At 33.2% G+C, this 27,418-nt stretch overlaps 2 protein-coding genes across 2 annotated transcripts in view; both read right to left on the bottom strand.

Annotated features, from left to right (window-relative positions):
- The window catches only part of LOC127710864 (perlucin-like protein), a 378,664-nt gene that overhangs the window by 323,500 nt on the left and 27,746 nt on the right, over positions 1-27,418 (bottom strand). The window lies entirely within an intron of this gene.
- LOC127711940 (uncharacterized) lies at positions 19,395-20,069 on the bottom strand. Its single transcript, XM_052218096.1, has one exon. It carries the CDS (start codon positions 20,067-20,069, stop codon positions 19,395-19,397), a length of 675 nt encoding a protein of 224 aa, XP_052074056.1.

The following is a 27,418-nucleotide window of genomic DNA, read 5'->3' as shown; positions in this document are numbered from 1 at the left end:
CTTCTTTTATCTAATCAGGTAACTTTAATCTTGATCACTGATCCATGAAATGAGGTTGAAATCTTTGTTGCAATCCCTATCAATTTGAGTGCATATCTAATTTTACAAAACCATATTTATCTGATTTCAGTAATCTGGATCATTGTGATAGGTTGTCAGTTAGTGAGACACAAGTTGTTCCAGACAATATATAATTCGCTTGATTGTTTTGTTTGGTTGCTGTCTCATTGAACAAAACTATATATTCTATTTCTCCTTTTATCCCGAAAATATAACTTTTGAAATAGAAAATGAAAAGCATATGGATGGACAAAAAATGCCAAATGATGTAAAATAACTCAAGTGACCATTTGGGTCAGGGGTTGATGAGGTAAAAGATGAGGGAAAGGCATGTGCATTTACCACAACTGTCACTTGGTATTATGATTTCCAAAATCTACAAATCTCATTAGCTACATTCTGTATTAAAGACAACTGCATATATTGCAGTTTGCATATCATGAATCATGTTTGCAGCAAAATTCACTCAAGCAGCAAAAATAAATTAAAACAGCTCTATTAAAATTCATTTTTTGAAACATTTTTGATTTTTATTCCTCAAATATCTATGAGATTAAATTTATAAAACATTTATTAACATTGTTATTTTCAATACACTAGTAATTGTTGACATGTATACATCATGTACATGTACAATCATTAATTGATCAGCTCCATATTTTCATAATTTTTATATCAATATTCTTCTCTTCAGTGTTTTTTTTATATGACTCAATAATCTATTCATCATTGGGACATGTAGGTACATGTACAGTAGGTCCTTTTGATCTTGGATTTTTTTTATGGATTTTGACAGCACTTAGCATATAGCTCCAAATTATAGTTTATCTTGGCTTCTTAAGTAGATTCTGAACACATTGCATATAGACACCAAGTGTAGATGATCTTGGGTTCTCATATGGATTCTGACAGTACTTTGATTATACATGTAGTTCCGAGTATTGTTGATCTTGGCTTCTGATGTTGTTCTTAAGTTTAAGCACTTTACATATATAGTTCCCAATTGCAAGACAAGATGATCCTGACTTCTCAAGTAAATTATGTCGGTACTTTGCCAATAGTTTCCAAGTAAAGTTAAACATTCCAGGATCTTTTACAACAAATCACTACTTCCTCTTACATGTACTTGAAGCCTGAAATTAAATGTGAGAGTAATTCTGTCAGAAAATCAACCACGAGTGACATTTAAATGCATAATGTAATTCATATTTTAAAACTAGAGGCTCCAAGGAGCCTGTGTCGCTCACCTGATATTTTTGTTCACAATTGATGCATGAAATAATGCAACCATTATACTTTTGCTTTAGTTTCAGAGATATAAACCAAAAACTGCATTTTACCCCTATGTTCTATTTTTAGCCATGTCTGCCATGTTGGTTGGCAGGCAGGGTCATCAAACACATTTATTTAAACTAGATGCCCTAATGATGATTATGGCCAAGTTAAGTTAAATTTGTCTCAGTAGTTTCAGAGAAGATTTTTGTAAAAGATAACAAAAATTTTCAAAAATTGTTTAATATTGACTTTAAAGGGCAATAACTCCTTAAGGTAGATCATAGGTATATATTTCCTCAGATAGAACTTTTTTATACTTTGCCAAAATAAAGATTTTTCTATGCTTTTTCCAAAAATATAATAAAAAATATGGGTCACCGTGCTATTTTTCAAGCTACGGGTCGTACGAAATTGCCCAAATTTGCTTAGGTTGTTCATGAAAAAACACATTTTTGTGCATAAAAAGAAATCTATGAATTAGAATTTTGAAATAAAATATGAGAAGATAGGTTTTATAATATGCTTTAGGAAAATAAAAAGAAAAAATGGTGTTACTGAACTTTTTCTTGCTACAAGTAAAAAATTAAAATTTCCCTATCAGTCCAGAATAAATTTTTTTACTAAAAGAGTTATCTCCCCTTAAATGGCCAAGTTGAAAAAATGATTCTAAAAACACAAATAATTTGGTATTTATTCAAACATTTTGAATAATGCAATAAATCACCAAGTTTTCTTTCATCAAATAAACAGTCTAACCTATAAATTGCCTATCTATCTCCAAATTTGCAGATTTGGGCAAAGATCTAGACCGAGGCCAAAATAAAAATATTGTATGTTTGCCCAAACGCGACCGACCCAAAAAAAAAACCGCCGACTCAAATTCTTTTTTTGCCGTTTTTTTGAAGATTTTTTTTTTTTCGGATCTTTTTCGTGTACGCTCCGTCATCGTATAAAACTTAATGTTCGTCGTCTTTGCGTTTGAAAGTAACTGTGAATAAGATTAAAAGAAAGCGTGTAAGAAACGCAGTTAATCGATATTCGATGTTCTCGGTTTTTATCTTCTGATTTAACGAACGGTTACTTCTGCTTTGGCGCCGGCTACTTCAAAATTGTCAAAAATAATATTTTCACAAAGTTTTCATTTTTTACCAAGTCGATGAAACATTGATAATTAAAGACATTCAGACATAAACGATTCATTTTCTGAAGAACAGAGATTTAAGCATTGACTTTACAGTGTGAAGCAGATTATTTAATAAAAAGACAACTTTTTATCACTTCATTCACTTCCGGTACTTGTTACACGAGATCGTACATCAAACTAACTTTCGGCGACAAAATAATTTTGATACTTCATTTGAACGTGATAAAAATTGCCTCCAGTAAATGTTTAATCCATTCATTGCATTATAAACGTTATATTCCTTTCCAAATAGCTTGTCAAACATCGTTTATTTTTGTAAATTTTCTTCGTCCGCCATTAACTGTTTTCTAACTACGGATCGGAAACGGACCAGCTATGACCGAAATCCGTATTTTTACAATAATAACTACGGACGCATGAATGGAACAGCTGACAAGGAAATTGGTCCCAAATGGAAAATTTGCGCATTCCACACGCATTAACAGACTATTTGTTAGATTTACTTGATTTATGTATATAATTCCATATATATGGATTGTTTCAAAATATTGATTAAACTTGCTTAATTAACTCTGGGACTATAATACTAATATCAATATATATGGCCCAGCTTAACTTTGTATATCTTTTGATGAGAAACACTGAATTTCATAAACATGATAAACAAGATAGTTTTTTAATTGAATTGTGATTTATATATTATAATTTCTTTATCTTTTTGTCATAAAAAAAAAAATCTTTTTAGTGCTAGATATTTAGTTGGTAGTTTCTCACAAGAACCTAAACTTAAACAACTTTGAATTTGAACTTTTACTTTAATTGTATACTCAGATATGAATTGAACAATATAAAAAGAACATTATTTACATATGACCCTTTGTACTATAGGTAGTAAAAACCAAACATTGTAGCACAGTGTGCAAAGGAGCACTTCTCCCTATCAGTTTCAAAAAGAGAAGTCACTTCTCCCTATGAATCTGAAGTAGTGTGAGCCCTGCATGATTATGCATTTAAGGATGTACTTAGGTCAGGTTTTGGAATTTCTGTCAGATCTTTGGACTCTGGTTTTTTCCTACGATACAGGGTAAAATATTTTGCCCCATGACCCCCATTTTTATTCCATATATAATACATGTAATACTTCAATTAATAACTCATAAAAGGTCATATACCAAAATTTTTAAGCAGATTGTAGATTTCTTCTCTTTCCATTAGTTTGCTTCTTAACTTAAATGCTCTTGAAGTCTTCTGACTTATAGTATCAATTTTAAATTCTACATTTTTCTAGTTTCACCAAAGTACATCCTTACTGAGAAATAAAAAAAAAATGTCTATGGGTTCGAATTATTTGAATAATTGCATGTCTACAGTTAAACTAAAAATATTTTCAACTAATGAGATCAAATTTGAATCTTTTCCTGAATGATCACCATGTCTTACAGAGTCATCCTTCATCATTTTCCTCAAACAACTTCAACTACTTGTTGTAATAGTGATAATAATATTTATGTGATCAACTTTATAGAAAATATGTGACCATCTTGCTGCTCATTTACCTTATCATCATTAAAAAAAATGGTGTTTGATTAGGACTAAATTAGAGTTCAGGAGCCCCCAGAATGCAGGATTTTTGCACCATTTTAGAAAAAGAAACTTCGCCGTGATAGGCGACGAGCAAGCTCGTCGCACCGGACGTCTATGACGTCCACAATCCTTGTCTGCTACTTTAATTATTAATCCTGCTACTTCAAAACCTAGTGACATCCCTGTAAAGAAGTAAAACATGTGAAAATGGCAGACAGTTTTTCATGGCTTTTGATTGTCTCTACAAAGGTTTGACGGGAAAAAAAGATATACTGTTATAATATTTTCATGCAAATTCTGATAAAAAAAAAGAATTTGCCTACCTACCTACCCACACCCAGTCATCATGGGTCGGGTTTGGGCAAACTGAAATATTTTTAATTGTGGCCCGATTGTGTACTGCAATTGTACAATACAAGATGGCTATATACCATGAATCTACCTTAAGGGGTCAATTGACAATTTTGGTCATGTTGACTTATTTGTAGATCTTACTTTGCTGAACATAATTGCTGTTTACAGTTTATCGCTATCTATAATAATAGTCAAGATAATAACCAAAAACTGCATAATTTCCTTAAATTACCAACTCAGGGGTAGCAACCCAACAGCGCGTTGTCCGATTCATCTAAAAATTTTGGGGCAGATAGATCTTAACCTAATGAACATTTTTATCCCATGTTAGATTTGCTCTAAATGTTTAGTTTCATTGATATAAGCCAGAAAATGTATTTTACCCCTATGTTCTATTTCTAGCCATGTCTGTCATGAATGTTGAATGGCAGGCAGGGTCATCAGACACATTTTTTAAACTAGATACCTTTATGATGATTGTGGCCAAGTTTGATTAGAATTCATTGGGCCAGGTGAGCTAAAAAATGAAGATTTGTGGCGATCAATAATGAGCAAACAAAATAAAATTACATGCACAGCAAGTATAAATAATGATTTTGTTTTTATATGTTGAATACAGACTTCTCGGGTCAACCAAATTATGTTGAGGTTACTTGTACCCTGTTTGGAATAAGGGATACACAAATTTTGTATTTAAAAATACTAATCACAAAACAATAATGAACTTTTCAACTCAAATGTGTGTGTTATTTGGTAAACTAAATAAGCCCTACAATGTTTGTTTAAACCTGATACTTGACCTTAAGAAATATATTTATACCAAAGAGAGAGAGGGTGGGGGGGGGGGGGGGGGGTGGGGGGTAATTGTAAACAAATTATGATCAAGACGAATCCATCAATAAAATGAATTGCCTCGTACTGTAGGGGTAAAAATTTACAAATTAGGCCATTTATATTCCCAAGAAAACAAATATAACAATCAAACTCTTGAGGGGGTGGACAGCGGTAACGGAACAAACATTGGAATGAGGGATCAGGAAGAGGGAGTCAGGGGGCGGGAAAAGGGGGTATTGGGTCTGTTAGCTTGGTCTCAAGTGAAAATAAAAGTAACTAGTTTGGTAGAAGCTGAGGGTAAAAGTAAATCTTATGAACATTATAAATAGAAAAGACCAGATAATTGTTTTTAACAGCCTGTGCCCTTTGATCTTGTGTGTGTCACTTTAATTTTAAACAATAAAATAAACTTAATATCTTTATTTTATCATGTTATAGAACTATACTAACTAAAGCACGATTAAAAAAAAGGAAGGGTGCAAACAGACCCAGGGTGCGAACGTGTGGGGTGCGAATGTAAAAGGGGGTGAACGTGAATGCGAGCTAACATGATTTTGGGTGAAAGGACCAGAATTCGAAAAGAGGGGGATGAATATTCTGGGAAATATATTTGGCCAATTTTTTGTCTGGGAGCAAGGGGGATGGAAGTGGAAGTAGCGGGGAAATATTTTAGATTAAAAGAGAAGGGAAATGGGAGTTGGGGATAGGGAGTGGGAATCATGGACCCCTGTCCTAGGGCAGTTATAAAGGTACCCCACATTAGACGTTAACGATAAATATTTTACTCGATTTGACCCTAACGTACCGGTAGCTACGAAATTAGATTTTACAAATGACGATTAAAAATCAAGATTCATTTGAACCTTACGGTAGCGCAAAAAAGACATTTGTGATGCTTGGCAGTAAAGGGCATTCCTACCCAAGGTTGGCAAAAAAAGCGGTCAATACTAGTATTGACCAGGCCGGCGGTAAAGGTAAACGGACAGAAAGTCACAGGACAAAAAGTCACAGGACATAAAGTCACAAATTTGATAGGACAAAAAGTCACAGGACAAAAAGTCACAAATAATTTGTTGACAATTGTTTGAATATATAAGAGAAAGATCTTGAAATAACTTCTTTTTATTACATTTATTAATTTTTAAGTTTAGGAAATTGTTCATAAGCCTTGATAAATGAAAATTTATTAAATTTTGATTATGCAAAGGATATATTTCTTGGCACAATGAAGCCATTTAAGTACCAAGCCACTTTGACATTTTGTTTTCATAACAATTATTTGATCATTATTGATATTTATTGAATACATTTTAATTACAAAGTTGCTTCATATATAATGGTTCAAGAAAAAACAAAAATTTATTTTTTTAAATTAGTGCTTTCTTGTTTAAAGAAAAATAATCTCAAAACTGAAGTGTGACTTTTTGTCCTGTGACTTTTTGTCCGTGACTTTTTGTCCGTGACTTTTTGTCCGTGACTTTTTGTCCTGTGACTTTCTGTCCTACATTCGGCGGTAAATACCGGTAAATACCGGGAAATACTGGCAAATACTGGCAAATACTGGTCAATTGAAATTTTGATAAGATATTACTATTAAATACAGTCCCTACCTGGTCAACTACAGGGTAAATGGACAAATATATTCACAGGACAGAAAGTCACTTATTTACTACATTGTAAAGGACAAAAAGTCACAATTAATTAGTTAACAAGTTTTTGAATATGTAAGGGAAAATCCTTGAAATGAATTCATTGTAATGTTTATGAGATTGATAATGAACATGGTTAAATGAAGATTTATTAAATATTAATCCTACAAAGGATATTTCTTGGTACCATGAAGCCAGTCAAGAAAAAGACTATGACAGCTTGTTTTCTTAACAGTAATTTCATCAAATGTAATAAAACAATGTCTTAAAAATTAGTCTTTTCTTAATCAAAGAAACAGTTCTTTCAAAATTGCATTGTGACTTTCTGTCCTGTGATATTAAGCCCTACATTCAATAACTGTTAGTCATGAAAATATGAAAGTTTTCAAGTCAAAATTAGACTTTTTTAATGTTATCTTTTCTTATATAAATTGAAATTTTACATGAACACATCATGGACAGTGATTATTAGAATAAAATTAAAGAAAAAGAAAAACAGCAGCCAAAGTATAGATCCTTCAAAATTTCCATTTTCTGTATTTAGTTTTAGAAGATATTTATCATGCAGTTGAATAGTCAGGAATAAAATAATTGTTTTAAACAGTCACTGTCTTCAAAAATAACTTTTATGACTTTTTTCCTGTTATGTCAACATTTATTAGGGGACAGTTGTAATATTGAATAAACTTTTGACACCTGCTTGCCATATAATAGGTAATGCCCTGATAATCTAGTCCCTTGTAATTCTATTTACCTGTTAAAATCAAACCTTTTCAAGAAAAAAATATATATATATATATTTTATACATGTTGAAATAACTGATATAGCAATTTTATATCCATACCTTATAAACTATGTTATATCAATACCCATAAGAACTGAATAAGTCATTATTCATGCTAATAGTTGATAAAACATACCAATATCAATCCTTTTTATAAACTGAATCATGCCATATGAATAAAGTTAAAATAATTTCCCCTATCAACTAAGATTTAACTAACATTGATAGTAAAATCTGTCAAAAGAAACCATGAAAATTTCAATTGTCCAGTATTTGCCAGTATTGACCACTTGAGGAGTATTGACCAGGGCGGTAAATACCGGTAAATACCACTGGTAAATACCGGGGGTGGGTTTTACCACCCAACCTTGTTCCTACCCTGTCCATCCCCTCGATATTTTTCCCCAACAGGCTATACATGTTCACAACTTGCCTGTTAAGGATCAAATAAACACATAAATAAGATACCAGCCATAACGATTATACATAGAACAGAAATTTAGCCATGCAAGGTTTCAGGCGCAGAGATTTTCTACAGTATCGTCTTTCAGTTGCGAGTATTTTTATACAACCCCCTACTTTGTATTTTTCGTGATACTGATAACATTTGGATGCCTAAAATATTAAAATCTATGTTTTCTTATGTAATGACTCTACCTGCATTGTTGTCTATTCGCCGCTTTGTCTGTTTTTCATGTACATGGTCGTATTCATCAGTGGTGTATGCTGATCCACCATGGCGACCCTGAAATTTCTGTTGTCCGATTATGGCGCCAATTTAGAGGGAAACAACTCGCGCCAGACAAAATTACCGTATTTCCCCAAAATAATCAAAATTTCGCTTTTTTATAACAAACAGTTATATGTTAATCACATTTATATTCAGCTATCGTCCATTGATATAATTGCAAACATTATTTTAATAAAGCCACCAAGAAAGAATTCACAACAAAGTAATTATTGAGGGGCCTGATGGGTTATTTTCGTTCTTCGTGATCGGCGCATTTTCGCTATCGTGATCCGTTTTTCTACAGATTTATTTTTCGTGATTCGTGATGAAAGCATTGTTCGTGAATCGTTTTCATTGGAGATTTATGTTCGTTCTTCGTGATTGAGACATATATTTCGTTCTCGTGATTTTTTTTCCATTACGGAAATAAAGAGTTCCATTGAGTTGTCTTAAAAAGTTGAAGTGGCGCGAAAGTTTTAAAAGTGTAATTGAAAAACATATTTGTTTGCGATGCCCAAACCGGTTGTGTGAAGGTTATTACAGACATGAAAGGTTCTGTTAGGTTTTGACACATTTGAAATTGTTGTATCAAGCTTTTGGGGTACATTTCAAACATCAAAATGACGAAAGGGCTAATCTTGAGGAAGCAAAAGACATGGTTCGACGGTTATCGGACTATCTCCATGAAACTGTACGAAGCGTTCAAGTTATTCTAGACACAGACAGACAACTTAATGGACCAGATGGAACCATATCATCGAAAACTTTGAAGTCCGTAGACATGATCCATAGTGAACTGGGTTATTTGCAAAGTCAAATAACGTCAGTTAACTCATCAATTCCCATAAACATGTTGTCATGTCTCACTGTATGCGTTGAAAACTTACATGCTCTTGGACATTTTAAATGCCAATTACCAACAATGTTAGAACATGCCTGGAACTTAAGCAATACGGTGTATGAGGGAATAAAAAGGAGTGTTCTGTGGGCTGCCTACTACTTTACACATCCCTCCTCTTATTACCCTATTCCTGAAAATGACATGCCATTGTCGTCCCTGAGTGCTATGGAGCACTTGAAACTAAAAGCCCTGCTGTCAAAAGACCAGGAACGAGAAATGCGTTAGTGGGCCCAGGACTTTGGAAAGTGTGTTCGACAAAGATCAGTACGACAGCAAACGACAATGTACAACACTGGCACATTACAATTAATATGTACAAAAATGCAACTTACAGTGCCACAAGTGAACAAATCACATTTCCTTCAATATCTGAAGAAGGTAACACGGACTACGAACAAGTTTCTGAATATGATTCAGAATCAGATGTGGACGACACTGAAGAAACGGACAATGCTATTGACACCCCAGAATGTCTTAGTTTTCTTCAAGGGACAACCAGCAGGAGTGGGTGAACAATCAGGCTCAGCAGTAAATTTTATTGACAAAATAAATATATATACTATATAGTCTCTGAGTTTAGTCTCAAGATGAAACACAGATGTGGTTCCGTGGTATTTTACGCCAGTAAAACACTTCTATGAAATATTATATGATACAATACAAGAAGTCAGAATGTGGCTGTTTTTAACGATTTAATTTAGAACCTGGGAGAATTCAACACGTAAACAAGTAATGAGCCAGTAATGTATTTGATTGTAGCTTAATTGAACCAATCTACAACACAAACAACCAGCTTCTGAATCTCTATTATCGAGATTGATTGGGGATACTCTTTTTATATTTTCGTGATCCGTGATCATGGAAATTTATTTTCTGTGAATCGTGATTGACAAAAAAATCAACTCGTGAATCGTGATGAGACCCCCCCCCCCCCCCATCAGGCCCCTCATTATTGGAGTGCATTGAAATCAGACCTCATGGGGTAGAGGGGTTAAACAAAAGTCTGTAACTTTTTTAAAAGCCTGGTGACCCCCATTTTATTTTACCTTAAAATGCTCAAAAAGTTCATAGCTTTGACATATTTGTTTTTCCAAAAAATCTACCGGGGAAATTTTACGAAAAATTGATTTAACCAATATTTTTAGCCTTAAACTGAAATTAGAAAATGCAAAATTTAGACATAAATCTGTAAATAAATGGACTTTTAGGTCTAAAGCAACCAAGGGGAAACGTTTACATTTCAAATTTTAATGTTTTTTCACATAATAATCATATTGACATGGTTCAAAAAGTCTTTGAATTTGATGTAGCCGTTATTGTTGAAAGGGTGGAAATGTTTGGAAATAGGGTCAAAATCGCACATTTCGCTTCCATTTGAGGGGAAAACGAGCCTGGTAACCCCCTTTTTTCTTTGCATTTTTGGATTCAGCATAAAAAGATCTACAAAATATGTGAAAATAAAAAAATTCTACCGGGGGTCCTTATTGGGGTGAGCCACCTTAAATACAATTGTTCAATTTTAGATCAATGCATACACATTTGTGTGTTCCTTGCACTTCTTAAAAGAGGATTTCAAGTGGACACCAGTTAGGAAAACTCTGAAAGCAGATGCTGTACCAACAGTGTTCAGTTGGACAAGAGATTTCACCCCAAGAACAGCTTTGTTTAAACACATCACACCAAACAAGAAGCCAAAACTGCAGTCAGAGAATGAGACATTGTTGGATACTGTAGTATTGTTAGTGAATTTATTATATAAATTATAATTTGTAAATTGATATGACATTATTTGAAGTGGTCGTATGAATACCACATGGTGCTGTTCTTTTTTAATCTAAGGAATGGGATTTCAAATGCACTGTAAACAGAATTAAAACACTCCAACAATTAGTTCTAAATGAAAACACAAAAGTGTCAAAAAGTTGGAAATCCATGGTAGAATAAAAATGTCCAAGAATATATTCAAAAGGACATACATGTACATCAAACTGACAAACAAGACATGAAATAAATAGTACATGAAATGAGCACCAGAAATATTTACATTGACATGTGCAGAGTTCTTGAAATCTTTTTTCACCTGGTGTTCCTTGAAGAAAATCTGCAGGTCCTCACTATCATTTCTATTGCAAATTACCAAATTTGTGTTGGTCCTTCCCAAAAATGTGGTGGTCAAATCCCTAGGACCACCACATTTTGAGAACTCTGCATGTGTACATGTACTAAAGTTGCTTTACTTAAACATGTTTAACTACCGGGTACACTGTATCTTGGATTGAGAGTTGTCTCATTGGCACTCATATCACATATTCTTACTTGTATATAGTAATAATATACATGTATATTTACTACAATGTAGCATTGACTAGGATGCATGTACATGTACTTCATATTTAAATGTTGATAAGTACTTTAATCTTGAATCTAAAAATTTTATTTCAGCAAAAATGTATTCCATTATAAATGAGAAGTCAGTGTACAAATCATACAGTTCTGTGGTCGGGTTGTTGTCTCTTTGACACATTCCCCATTTCCATTCTCAATTTTAGTATTATGAATTTGGTCAGAATTTCTCATCAGGATGAATGCCAGGCTGTAACTGAAATTTGTACTGTTTACTAAATAAGACTGAGTCAACATATTCACGATAAAAGTTAGTTATAAAATCATCCCTTGAAAATATAATTTTATCCATTTTATGAGGCCCTTGATGTTTTGTCACATGTAAATTGTAATCATGACCTTAGACATTACATTATGTGTATTTGAAGGATAGCCAGTTAGATGTAGATTGTTCATTTGACTCATTAATTCTTATTTCAGTCAGAGGAGCACCAGTTAAACCTGGAAGAAGATATTCAAGAATCTGAAGAACATTTGAGGAATCCTAGGTATGATAAATCAATTAATTAGGGCCCTACCATGAATAGGCAGTGCCCAAGAGCAATGCATCTGACATTTTGGTAACATAATTTCTAATTTTGACATTAGAACTATTTGTATTTACCATTGCAAAGGAATACATGTGAAAAAGGGATGTCCTAAACTGTATGGAATTATCTATAATTATTATAGATATAACTTGCTTTGCTCCACATCAATTACATGTAACTGGTGAAATTGAATGTTTCAAACAAAATTTAAGTACTAATAAAATTGAGAATGGAAATGGGGAATATGTCAAAGAGACAACAACCAGACCATAGAGCAGACAACAGCCGAAGGCCACCAATGGGTCTTCAATGCAGCGAGAAACTCCCGCACCCGGAGGCGTCCTTCAGCTGCCCCCTAAACAAATATGTATACTAGTTCAGTGATAATGGACGTCATACTAAACATGTTAAACATGTTTTTTGAGATCTCAACCCTCCCCCTATACCTCTAGCCAATGTAGAAAAAACAAACGCACAACAGTACGCACAGTAAAACTCAGTGTAAGAGAAGTCCGATGTCAGAACAGGAAACAAAAGAAAATAAACAAAATGACAATAATACATAAATAACAACAGACTACTAGCAGTTATAGACATGCCAGCTGTATTTTCTGGAGTATTTTTTTGTTTGTTTACAAACACCATTGTAAATTTCCGCTCTTGGTTTCCTCCTCTTTTGCTGTTGCATTAATTAAATAATTTGAATAATGTGAATTTCAGTGTGGTTGCTGAAAACATAGAGAAAGAACTAGAGAGAAAGTTGAAAGAGAGAGATGAAGAGATTAAGCAGTTAAAGGAGAAGTTAAGAATAGAACGTTTTGGGGTGTGCAGATTTTCTAATGATGATGCAATGATTATGTTTTATACAGGTTTTTCAATTTATGCTTTGTTCTTGGCTTTCTTTAATTATGTTCAACCAGCTGCTAATTCAATGACCAGCTATTATTATAAAGCCACTGATACTATAAATTTGTCGGTTTCCAGACAAAGGACCATGGTTTTAATAGACGAGTTGTTTATGTTTCTGTGCAGGCTTAAGTGTGGTTTATTTGAGCAAGATTTAGCTTGTAGATTTAATGTTCATGTTTCAACTGTTAGTAGAAAATTAATAACATGGTCAAATTTTTAGTATTTTGTACTGGGTAGCATAAATATATGGCCAACAAGGCAACAGATTCAGAACAAAATGCCTCAAGTTTTTAAAACTTTGTATCCTACTACTAGAGTTATTATTGACTGTACTGAGAGACCATCATCTTTGGCACTCAATTCTAAGTGTTACTCTACTTATAAGAGTACACATACTTTTAAAAGTCTTGTTGGTATTGCACCGCATGGTGCCCTTATTTTTATTTCTTCATTGTATACTGGTAGTATGTCAGATGTTGAGATTACAAAGCTTTGTGGTTTAGTTGAACTTTTAGAGGAAGGTGATTCAATTATGGCTGATAAAGGTTTTGTACTAAATAATGTTTTATCTGGAACTGGCATAACTGTCAATACACCCCCATTCCTTATGAATAAGGGTCAATTCACCAAGCAGGAGGTAGAGGAAACTCAAACTATTGCTCGCCTGAGGATACATGTTGAAAGGCACATTAGAAGAGTGAAAGAATTCACCTCTTTGACAGACCTATACCTCTGAGCATGGTTGGTTCCATCAATCAAATTTGGACTGTTGCTAATATTCTGACACTTTTCAGAGGTCCGCTTGTAAAGCAGTGGCAGTGAATTTTTAAATTTGTCAATAGAAAAAGTTATTGTACAGTAATATCATAGATACTTGTATCACAAATGTTAGGTCTTAATTTTTTAATGCCCACCTAGAAGAACAATATGTTTTCCAATCTGTGTGTTTAATCTTTTAGCGATCTCTGATCAAGTTTAATTTTTTAGTCAAGGTAGTTCATTGAAAGTAGCAGGCCCATCAACTTGAAATAAAGAACACCTGTTCCTTATGATGAGATCTTTCTAAACTGTATGCTAAATTTAGTAAATTATGCATGTTATGGTTTTGACCCCATTTTATAGTTCATTGAACATAAAAATATGATGGATAACATTTTCATTATGTTAAAGTTTTTGTTCAAGGTGGTTTTTGTTTAAGTTGAAGTCATAGCAACTTAGTACACATATTCATTTAATATGATAAAATATTATTAATTTTATTGTCTGTGCATTTACTAGAAACCGTTCAACCAATAACAATAAAAAAAAATAGATCTTAAACACTTTTATCTTTTTCTGTAGTTAAAATATACTTCTATGATACTGTACACTGAAGGTAAACATTATCATAACTGTTTTTTTTTTCTCACCTTTTGATCACAATGACTATTCAAAAGAAATTTAAGGTGGTACCTAACACTACAGGGAGATAACTCTGTAAAATCAGCTAAATGTTTTAATCACATTGTATCGTTAAGGAAATATAGCTTCTCAACGATCGAAATTAGTGTTTGTCAAACTGCTATATATCCAATGAAAATTTTAAAAGAAAGTGTTTGGTTCAAGTTTTTTGAAATTTTTATATTTTTGTCAAATGGTAATAGTAAATATTTTGTCAAAACGTTATTAGAATTAAACGAGCCAATTTATTTTAGTCAAGGTGTTTGGTACCACCTTAAGCAATATTCATAATTCTGATTAATCCAAGAAATAATTAAAATAAAATAAATCAAGTTTTGTTTTGTTTTTATCCTTCCCCACTCTTCATCATCAAACTCAATTGTCTCCAGATGCTGTTCATCAGCCCTCCAAACATACAAATGGCACCACTTAAGTCCTGTAACAGCAAGTTGCATAATGACTTGATGATAATAATTGTGATTTTTTTTTAAAGTTAGGTTTCAATTATCATTCTTTCTCAAATAAAGAGTCTACCAGAGGCTTCACTGGACATTTTATTTCTAGCAATCCATATGGTGGCAACATGGCTGGGTTGTACACTTTCCTATCAGTACTAGCTGCCAACCAAGGTGAGAATGGGCTGACAATGATATCACTGGGGAAAATATTCACATTTTCATTCTGTAACTGGAAAAGTTAATTCATTTAATTATGACAAACATTTGATGTACAGTCATTTCTGATTGATCAAGGGTTTAAGTTAATTTTTGATAAATAGAAACTGTCTTTGACTATAACATCATGCTTATTTATTAAAAGCATTTGACAAAAACTATGTTGAATTTATTATAAGGAAATGAATGAATCTCATATTATTTTTTTTTACGAAATACCATGATTTGAAAGGGCTAAAATCAAAGAATATGATATAATAGTTTTGAGATTACGAAATTATTTTATATCCTTACTTTGGCATAGGAATCAGCAGCCACAGCCTCAAACATCAACCCATGACGCATACTCTCTGTCACCACTTTTCGTGTTGTTTTTAGTCTAGCTACTAATGGTTCATTATCTGAAAAAAATTGAGAATATGGATATATCAAAAAGGGGCTGAATAGAAGGGGAATCAAATTTTACATGAAATAATATTGCTAATACACAAATACATGCATACTGTATTTTTGGTAATTTTTTTTTTATTTCTTACAAGCTAGATTGGGTACTTTTTGAGAAGAAAGAAATCTTTTTTTTTTTAAATTTCCAATTCTTCCGCCATTTTTCTCCCCTGAAAAAGAGGTCTTTTAAATGTTTATGCATGAATGCAATTATTTTGCTATACATGTATACGAATTTCTTTAAAGTAAGGTTATTGTTTTTTTTTTTCTACTTTTTTTGTCGTTTTAAATTTATTTGGTCATTCACATCAAAAATCAATTTACAAATTTGCAAGATGCTAAATCAAATGGTATCAATCCATCTTAAAGTGATCGTATGTTTTTTTTATAATGCATGTAATAATTTGGTTGTTTGAAGTTACATTATTTTTTTGTGAATTTCTAGTAGTAGGATACAACCATACATGTACATGTGTATATATATATATTATATTTTAATTATTGTCCTATAATAAAATTATCTTATATTTTTTATTTGTGTCTTTTATAGAAAATAAAGGGATATGGAGTAAATGTACATGGGACAAAACCTCACAAAATACAAGGAAAAAATACAAATTATCAATGAAGAGGGCTTTTATTCCTGTTCTTTATCTTGACAGTCGATGTAGAGTCTTCAACAATGAACATGTTTAGTAATGAGTTCCTTTAAATACTTCAAAAACCAGGAAATCCTGTGCAGTCTAAATATTTTTTTATGATAGTTTAAATTATATAAATATGTCAAATAAGACTAGGTGTCTTATTTCACCTCATCAGAGCTCCAGATAAGCTGCGTATTTGCGTGATCACGCAATAAAAATAATTAAAAACCCAATGCAATTGCCCATTGCAGCGTTCTAAAACCCAATACATTCAAAAGAAAACCCTATTATATGCCAAAACCTAGTCCGAGATTACTCTGACGTCCAACGGCTGTTTTGCCAGACAAGCTGGGGCCGTGGGACGTCAGAGCTCGTCCCATATCAAAAAGTGGATATTTGCCCGTCCAAAATAGATGCGCTGCTTCGTCGCTTCTGGTGCCAATGGACGGCCTTGGAATTATATAAATCGGGTATCAATTTGTTCATTTTTCATTCATCTCTTCATTTATGTAAGTTTCACCTACCTGCCACCCTTTATTTTCTCTTATTTAGACAGTTTTCACAGTGACCCATCGATTCAGACATTTTTACTTTTATTTTCAAATGGACGTCAAGTTACGAGAGATTTTGCGACCTCGAGACTCAAATATGCAAATATTTTTACTTTTTTCACCTCCTTTATAGGAGATCGAAATTTAACATTTATAGGCTTCAGACCACAATTAATCCCCTTTGTTCGTGGTCTAGGAATGTAGTTCCCAATTATTATATGGGGTATTTCTTCCTAAGTATTCTGACTACTGTTTTCTTTGAAATGTTTACTATTGAAGTGGTCCTAACAGTTGCATATATATTGAAATAAGTAAAACATGTGGAAAAAATTTATTGTTGAAAGTGAAAGTAGTGATTCGGCCAAAATGAAAGTAGGGTAGAAATTAGCCTTCGTCATTTATTAGGCCCAAGACCACAATTAATGACCCCACATTAATGACCCCACTTTTCGTTGTTCACGAATATAGTTCCCTTTAATTAAAGTGTATTTTTTCTTTATTTTTTTTCTTTCCTTTTCTCATACATTTCTTAGTTTTTATAAGGTGGAAATGAAAGAAGAGAGCTGAAATGAATTTTTGGATGTTTTATTTTAACTGATTTTGATATGGAAAGAGTGATTAGGCCAGGTGCTAAAAGGTAATATTTACAGTTTTCGGAACATCTCTTGACTTGTCCATAGGGGTATGGATGTGTATTGGCTAAATTTGTAAGATGTAAACGTTCAATTTTTCTGAAACTTGGATATAGTTTTGGACTTGTACTGTACATTACACACACAAAAGATTTGACAAAAAAAAAACAGGTAATTTTTTTTTAATTAGACAAAACGTTATAAAGAACTAATAGAGGAATTAATTGTGGTCCGTGGCCTAAGAGGCTGATACCCAAAATCTTGAAAATAAAGAATGGACCAACTTTGTTGGCAGAAAGTCACTTCAAATGATAAATAATATTTGTTTATTGTAATTTTAACTTAAATAAATCATGATTCTGTGATAATGTGCATTTTTGGCCATTTTTGGACATTTTGATGCACTGAAAGCCCTTTGACCCCCTGTTTCAGCCCTTTCTGTCAATACTGTTTTTTTATTTTTAGAATATATTACTACTCTAATGTCTTTCTAAAGATTATTTCTTCAAAATGGATGCATTTTTTCAAAAATATAGACTAAAACTGAATGATAGCTCTGCACCTGGCTATAATGGGCAGCGTCAAATTTGGACAGGTTTATGTACACCTAATGGCAAATATGGGGTTATTAATTGTAAATTTCCAGATGCCAGAGGGTGGAGACAAATGCATTTGCACAGGCTTGCCTACATGGTGCATCATCAGAATACTTTTATTGATAAAACTTTTGATGTTTCGCATCTGTGCCACAATTCGAAATGCATCACTGTCGAACATCTGTCGTTGGAACCTCATGGCTTCAACAACAGCCGACAGTCATGCGTTTCAACCCGTTCCTGCTTGGGCCACCCCTCCGTGCAGAGTGGAGTTAAAAATGGACAATAATAATTTGGGTAAAATATTAATTGGTTACATTTATCTTTATTATTATTCTAGGGCTGGCAAAAAATTGATATCAGAATGAGAGAGTAAAAGAAAAGAAATTTTAGAACTGATGTACAACAACTTTAGATTTTTTTTTTAATATTTGGGTGGTCCTAAAAAGGACCTTTTATGATTCTGTTTGCTGTTGATCTATTGGTGGATCAGCTGGTATCTCAGTCTGCAGCAGGTCTGGGAAGCTTTGGTTTGCAGTAGCTGTCGTGGAACTGTAAGGCAGGCTGTGGATCTAATTGACCTTTGCTGTAATGGTCATGCTTTTTATTCATTTCTCTCCATGTCTTGTGCTCAGCTAGCTTTTCTGCATTCTGCTTTAATCTCCTTTCTTGAACCGCTGGTCTAAGTATATAATCCTGGTTGTATTTAAAGTCAGTGTCCATTTTCTTCCGGTGAAGTTTACTTCGTTCTGAAAGGTCTACTCCTAGATTCGTATTTTCAGTTGGGTCGAGGTTCGCGGCATGTTGTTATTTCTATGTACTCCTGAAGCAAGTCGTCCTTCTATATTTTTGGAGTAAATTACATTTTTGGGCAAATTTACACTCAGTGCTCTATGTACTCCTTCATTTTTGTTTGTGTTGTCATACAGTTTCATACTTTCAACAGCTGCTTTAGTTAATTTCATTTTCAGGATTTCTTGTAGTTAAAATTTGTCTGTTTTATCCATTTGCAGGGCAGTGATTTGGTATGTGGACAAGTAAGATGAACGACTCCACCAGTTAAGTGCAGCATCACCTTTGCAGACAATGGAATTTTCCTGACACAGGGTGCAGTCACCATCATAGCAGCGAAGAGTTGCATCTAGAACTTTTGGTAAGTCTTTACTTATTTCATCAATGTTTTTGTCGTACTTTTCCATCAGTTTATTTATTATCATGGAGCATCTGCACTTGAGATCTTTGCTAAACACTGTCTTCAGTTGTCCATTTTCCTCTTTTGTTTTCCATGAAACATTCCCGTACTGTATTGAGCTCGATTAGAGGCCCTGAATTGAGACTGTCCCAAATGTACTGGATCTGCCAGTCTTTCTACCTTCCACATTGGTTCGAGAGCTTTAATGGCATCTTCAATACCTCTAGCTGAACGTCCATCTCCATCTGTGGTCACATACCTTACAAGAAATTTCTGTAGTCCTAGCTGGTTTCCAATCTCTTTTCCCAGCTCATACTCTGACAGGGAAGCAGCTCTGTTTAAATTTGCTGTACAGTCTTCATGGCCTGGACATTCTATTGGAAAGCCTTTACCTCTAAGCCAAGCCCCTTTCCAACACATCTTATTCTGCACAACAGCAGCTACAATAAACTTTCTGTCTGTCATTGTTTCAATACCAAGTGCGAATACTTGAGTGGCATTCTGACCGGGCTTCTTTTTACTAACAATTGTGTTGCTGTTGTATCGAGCATCCACAGTTATGTTAATTTCATTTTCTGGTACACCTCTCTTTCTGTTGACTTCTTTGACTTGTTCAAGTTTCTGTGCCATGTCTGTTTTATTGAGTTTGACCATTTCAGCTGCTACTCTGTTAGATGTGCGTTGCATACTGCTTCGACATGGTGGTGGTGTGTCCACTCCTGCAAGTAGTTGCTGCATCGTGGTATTTCCAATTGGGCAATCCTGCAAAGCGGATGCAAGGGCTACATTTGGTTGTCCTGGGTTGGGTCCTGGTTTGCCATTAGCTATTTCTTTATACATCTTCATTCTGTCTCCAATAAAACCACAGGTTATGCATTTCAGGGTATACTGCCAGCAAGTTCCCCACTTTTTCTGTTGCTGATAGTCGACATTAAACTTAGGACAGGAGGGTGAGTTCACTTGGTGTTTATCAAAAGTAGTGTTGTACAAGCTGAGTGTCAGTTGACTGTCCATCCATCTCATACCAAAATGTAATGCTATGTTTTCTTCTTTTTTCAGGTCAGCATTCGCTTGCAGTCGAAGATTACAGATGTGACCAGTCGTCTCTTCACAGTCAGGAGATTGTAAAGTTTGCTGCACATAGGAAGTACTTGCACTAGCTGAATCAGGGATCTGTATTGACGTCCGGCTTCTGCTTCTACCACTTGTGCCAACAGGGAACCATCCAGGATTTCTTGGAGAGTTGTCTTTCTTTGACATCTTCTTGCCTTTGTTATATGGGGTATAATCTTTAGTGAACATTTTGAAAATTTAACTGGATCCGTAATATCGCAGCTTGGACTGATAGCATATACTTTGGACATCCTTATATTTATAATCAAGCATTGTATGATATCTGCTTTGATGTACATTTTTTCCTTTGATGCAGTCTGTGGTGTGGATTTCAAGAGACCACCTTCAGAGGCAACTCTGAATAAACAGAGTTTCCTTAGCAGTATCCATCTAAGCCAATTAATCTATTATTAGGGGTCCAGATAAAGATTGTTTTATCCAAATCTATTTAAATATGTTACTTTATCATTTATTAAGAGATTAATTCAACAAAGAAGCATATTTATTTTTTTTATTAATTTTTTAAATAATTTTTTTATGAAAATGCAATATATTTTTTAATAACTATTTTTCTTACAGAAATCTGTTACAAAATTAAAATCTGTTTATCTATAAAAATAAACAAAACAGAAAACTTCACTACAAAGTTTATTTCAGAGTAATATTTCAAGGAATAAAGAAATTACACTAGTTTGAAATTTTCTTTACATGTAATCTGACCTGATGTTACACATGAATATTGGTACCTCAAGTACCTGTGAAATGTGTCTAATTAGTGTTTATGTTATATTTTACTTATTACAGATAAGATAAGCAATTTTTTAAGATAAGTTTTGAAAGTGAATTTTCTTTTTAAATATTTATAATGGAATTTTATTTATATTCAGTGTTGGTATATTAACTTAATTTACAAGAATTTAAGAAAAAAAAAAAATTCAATTGAAAAAACATAATGTTTGATAAATTTTCTTTCAGATTCTAGAAATTTAACCATTCAGCTACTATAGACGTTTTATTTTTTAAAGATATCATGTTTAACAAGAAAGTTATTAAACTTTTACTTTTCCTAGTAGTTACATGTTTTGAAAGTTTCATGCCAGAAAATACCTAGAATTATCAACATGAGGGTAGTGTTATTAAAACTATCAGAACTGTCATAAAACTTGTCGGATTGATTTGATATATAGTATGCTAGTTCGATATAGAATAAGCTTAATGCGTGCCATTTTTCGGGGTGTTATATTGAAGAAAAAGGGTCTAATAGGCCCAAGACCACAATTAATGACCCCACTTTTCGTTGATATAGTTCCCTTTTAAAGTGTATTTTTTCTTTATTTTTTTTCTTTCCTTTTCTCATACATTTCTTAGTTTTTAAGGTGGAAATGAAAGAAGAGAGCTGAAATAAATTTTTTTATGTTTAATTTTAACTGATTTTGATATGGAAAGAGTGATTAGGCCAGGTGCAAAAAGGTAATATTTACAGTTTTCGGAACATCTCTTGACTTGTCCATAGGGGTATGGATGTGTATTATCTAAATTTGTAAGATGTAAACGTTCAATTTTTCTGAAACTTGGATATATTTTTGGACTTGTACTGTACATTACACACACAAATGATTTGACAAAAAAATAAAGGTAATTTTTTTTAATTAGACAAAACGTTATAAAGAACTTATAGAGGAATTAATTGTGGTCTGTGGCCTAAGATTCAAGATTCAAATTCTACCATTGGCATCTTAATATGACTCTCAAAAGGAAAAGCACTGATGGATTGTCCTGGGACAAGCATATTTTATTCAAATAATAATGGTCTATAAGCAAGTAAATTTATTTCATGTTTGAAGCGGTACAATTTTTTTAATTCACTTAGACTTTTACCAAAAAATGCATTGTAACCAATGGGAAGAATAATTGTGGTCTGAGGCCTAGGAGATGAGTTTGGAGAAAACTCAATTATTGTGAATAAAAGGTCTTACAGGTACAAAATGATCTAAGTCAGATTACCTTTCAAGAAAGAAAATAGAAATTACAGAAAATTTATCAAAATAAGACATTTTGACCATATTTGGGCATATAAGGCAGGAATTTGCATTTAAAATAAAGAATTTATTAGATTTGAGAGGAGTATAGAGATAAAGGGTTACTTTAAAAATAATGACAAAAATATTACTTGAATAAGTTATTTTATACATTTTTGAAAAAAATAGTAATAACACTTATTGAAGGAACATATGTAATTGATTTTGGTTACAAGTTATAAATAACTTCAAGTCTTAATTAATTCACAAGTATCTATCTATTTATATCAGTCTACCTTCAAGATTTTGGAGGAAAATGATAATTTAATAGTCCCATGAGACCAATCTTTGACCCAGAAGCGTCAGTATGAAAGATAAGTGCGTCAGAAAGTTAATTAGTGTTTCAGAAGGATTAGATTTTATATTTCATGGGAAAAACCAATTTTGGAAATTATAAAAAAAAATAATGTGAGAATGCACCACATTACTTTATTGAATCAATGAGGGTACCTTATAAATGCAATTTCAATAAGTTTTTCCAAAACTGGTTTGATCCTGGGACATAACATGACATACAAACACATTTAAAACTATGTAAAGTAAAATTTCTTAAAAGTTCAAAAGTGTCAATTCTAAATTACTTTTAGTTGTTTAGAAGTAAATAACCAATAGAGAGGATAGAAAGATGAAAATAAATAAACTTTTCTGTGTTAATTTACCCACAATTATGCTTTTTATGGCTGTACCCTTATCATATTGACCAATTTTGACTTGAGAATCAGAGATATATAAATATGAAAAAAAACTGGCACATAAAGTGCAGTTTGCTTTAACAGTTGTCTCATTACAACTAAATACAAGTTATGTTTACTGGATCAAGGCATATTTTGGTAAAAAATTACTAAACAAATATTTTCTGAATAAAATTTTGACTGAATTCTTAAAACTTTGCAAAACGCATGTTCCGCAGACAGATATGCTAATATAAAAACATTCCAAACTTTTTTAATAATTGTCAGAATGTAATAAAATTTGGCATTTATACTACTAAGATACCATGCTAAGTAATTGTAAAGTTTCATAAGAATACTATAAAATTTTTAGGTCTAGAAGATGAGTTTGGACAAAACACAATTATTGTGAATAAAAGGTCTTACAGGTACAAAATGATCTAAGTCAGATTACCTTTCAAGAAAGAAAATAGAAATTACAGAAAATTTATCAAAATAAGACATTTTTTTTCGACCATATTTGGGCATATAAGGCAGGAATTGGCATTTTTTACAGTAAACATGATTTCTAATGAAAATTATAAAAAAAAAAAAAATGTGCTAAATAGAAATAAATATAAAAGGAAGGTCCCTTGTGTTTTATGTAAAATTTGGGAAAAAGTGGTAGAAAACTTGGTATTTGTAAAAAAATCACAAATTTTGAGAAAACGTTTTCACAAAATTTGATATACGAGTTATGTTATGATATGCTTTTCAAAATTGGTTCCCAGTGTTAAATATTGATTTCTGTGATAATTTGGGGTAAAATTTACCATAAAGACTTATTTTTTTGTCTCCCCTGCTGAAACTATTTGCATTTAGCTTTATATTCTGTGGGTAGATGACTTTGATGCTTCATACATTATACACAAATTTTACTTTATGTTACGAAGTTTCTGTCTTTCATGTCTTCCTGAATATGCATGAAACATTTGCCACTGGACGTTAAGGAACCAACAATCATCAACCAATCTGTCTTTTATGTGTCCATTGTCCTTGACTGCTTGAAATTTTTTAGTTTTATACAACTGCAAATTATGTTGTTGTCGTTGTCCCTCTGTCAAAAACAAGCATTTTAGCTCACCTGGCTCGAAGGGTCAAGTGAGCTTTTCTCATCACTTGGCGTCCGTTGTCGTTTACTTTTACAAAAATCTTCTCCTCTGAAACTACTAGGCAAAATTTAACCAAACTTGGCCACCATCATCATTAGGGTATCTTGTTTAAAAAATGTGTCCGATGACCTCGCCTGCCAACCAAGATGGCAGACATGGCTAAAAATAGAACATATTGGTAAAATGCAGTCTTTCGCTTATATCTCTGAAACTAAAGCATTTAGAGCAAAACTGACATGAGTAAAATGATCAGCAGGTTATGATCTATCTGCCCTGGAATTTTTAGACGAATCAGACAACCCGTTGGGTTGCTGCCTCTGAATATTGGTAATTTTAAGGAAATTTTGCAGTTTTTGGTTATTATCTTAAATATTATTATAGATAGAGATAAACTGTAAACAGCAATAATGTTCAGCAAAGTACGATCTACAAATAAGTCAATATGACCAAAATTTTCAATTGACCCCTTAAGGAGTTATTGCCCTTTATAGTCAAATTTTTATACGACCACAAAAATTTTTTTGTGGTCGTATATTGGTATGACGTTGGCGTCGTCATCGTCGTCCGAAGACACATTGGTTTTCGCACTTTAACTTTAGTTTAAGTGAATGGATCTCTATGAAATTGCCAAAAACGTTTAGGAATAAGGGGCCAAAAATAAGCATTTTTCTAGTTTCCAGACAATAACTTGTGTTCAAGTGTATGGATCACTATGACATTTTACCACAAGGTTCAATACCACAAAAGGAAGGTTGGGATGGATTTTGGGGTTATGGAACCAACAGTTAAGGAATTAGGGGCCAAAAATAAGCATTTTTGTAACTTCCAGACATAACTTGTGTGTTAGTGTATGGATCTCTCTGACGTTGTACCACAAAGTTCCATATCACACAGGGAATGCTGGGATTGGTTTTGGGGGTAATTGCCTCAAAATATTAGGAATCAGGGGCAAAAAACAAGCATTTTTCTAGTTTCATGACAATAACTTGTGTGTAAGTGTATGGACTTTCTGAAATTGTACTACAAGGTTCCATATCACAAAGGGAAAGCTGGAATTGAGTTTGGGGGTAATTGCCCAAAACGTTTAGGAATAAGGGGCCAAAAATAAGCTTTTTTCTAGTTTCCAGACAATAACTTGTGTTCAAGTGTATGGATCTCTCTGAAATTGTACCACAATGTTCCATATCACACATTGAATGCTGGGATTGATTTTTGGGGTAATTGCCTCAAAATATTAGGAATTAGGGGCCAAAAAAGGGGCAAAAAACAACCATTTTTCTAGTTTCATGACAATAACTTGTGTGTAAGTGTATGGATCTTTCTGAAATTGTACTACACGGTTCCATATCACAATGGGAAAGCTGGAATTGAGTTTGGGGGTAATTGCCCAAAACGTTTAGGAATAATGGGCCAAAAAGGGGCCAAAAATAAGCATTTTTCTAGTTTCCAGGCAATAACTTGTGTTCAAGTGTATGAATCTCTCTGAAATTGTACTGCAAGGTACCATACCACAAAGGAAAGGCTGATTTGAGTTTAGGGGTAATTGCCCAAAACGTTTAGGAATAAGGGGCCAAAAATAAGCATTTTTCTAGTTTCCAGACAATAACTTGTGTTCAAGTGTATGGATCTCTCTGAAATTGTACCACAAGGTTCCATATCACACAGGGAATGCTGGGATTGATTTTTGGGGCAATTGCCTCAAAATTTTAGGAATTAGGGGCCAAAAAAGGGGCAAAAAACAAACATTTTTCTAGTTTCAGGACAATAACTTGTGTGTAAGTGTATGGATCTTTATGAAATTGTACTACAAGGTTCCATATCACAAAGGGAAAGATGGGTTTGAGTTTGGGGGTAATTGCCCTAAACGTTTAGGAATTTGGGGCCAAAAAACAAGCATTTTTCTAGTTTCCAGACAATTACTTGTGTTCAAGTGTATGGATCTCTCTGAAATTGTACTGCAGGTACCATACCACAAAGAGAAGGCTGGGATTGAGTTTGGGGGTGATAAATCATAAGGGGGTTTAAAAAATTTGGGGGGGGGATTTTTTTTTCTTAAAAATTTTCCATTTTAAATTGGTTATTTCTGATTTATATATAAAAGCAAATAATAATGATATGGTTTGAATAGGTAAATTAAAATTTGTTAAGTTCTTAGACCACATTCATTCTGTGTCAGAAACCTGTGCTGTGTCAAATATTTAATCACAATCCAAATTCAGTGCTGTATCAAGCTTGAATGTTGTATCCATACATGCCCCAACTGTTCAGGGTTCGACCTCTGCGGTCGTATCAAGCTGCGCCCAGCGGAGCATTTTATTATCATTTTTTTGCGTACATTTTTTTAATCTTTTACAAAAATCTTCTCCACTGAATTTACTGGGACAAATAGAATTAAACTTAGCCACAATTTTCAATAGGGTATCTTGATTGAAAAATGTATCCGATGACCCTGTCATCCAGCCAACATGGCCGCCATGGCTAAAAATAGAACAAAGGGATTTACTATAGAAGTCTAAGGGAAAATTGTACTTTAAAAAATGATAAGGGGTCTTCAGTAACTATTGTAAGTCTAGTTACTAGTGGGAAGACCTGCTTTTAATTTAACTACTGGGCCGAATTAAACCAAACTTGGCCTCAATCATTATTAGGGTATCTTATACTATTTATCATGATTTAAACCTTATTTTACATGATTTCCAAAACCACAAAAGATACAGGTGAGCGACACAGGTTCTCGAGAGCCTCTTGTTCTTGTTTCAGGACAATAACTTTGGTATAAGATTATGGATCTCTATCAAATTGTACCACAAGGTTCCATACCTCAAAAGGAAGGTTGCGATTGATTTTGGGGATTATGGTGCAAACCGTTCTAAAGGAAAAATGGGCAAAAAACAATACCTTTTGTATAAATTGCTTATTTCTTAACCAATTTCAATGGGGTTTAATTCAAAGTCTTGAATTTGTGGGGTTCTTTAATATGCTGAATCAAACTGGCTATTGCAATTTTGGATTATTGGGGTCCGTTTTTAAATTGGTCCACATTGAGGTCAAAAGGGTCCAAAAATTAAACTCTT

The sequence above is a fragment of the Mytilus californianus genome, unplaced genomic scaffold, assembly GCF_021869535.1.
Source record: "Mytilus californianus isolate M0D057914Y unplaced genomic scaffold, xbMytCali1.0.p SCAF_8, whole genome shotgun sequence".
NCBI lineage: Eukaryota > Metazoa > Mollusca > Bivalvia > Mytilida > Mytilidae > Mytilus > Mytilus californianus.
The sequence above is the reverse complement of the archived record's forward strand: the minus strand, read 5'-3'. Positions and strand labels throughout refer to the sequence as shown.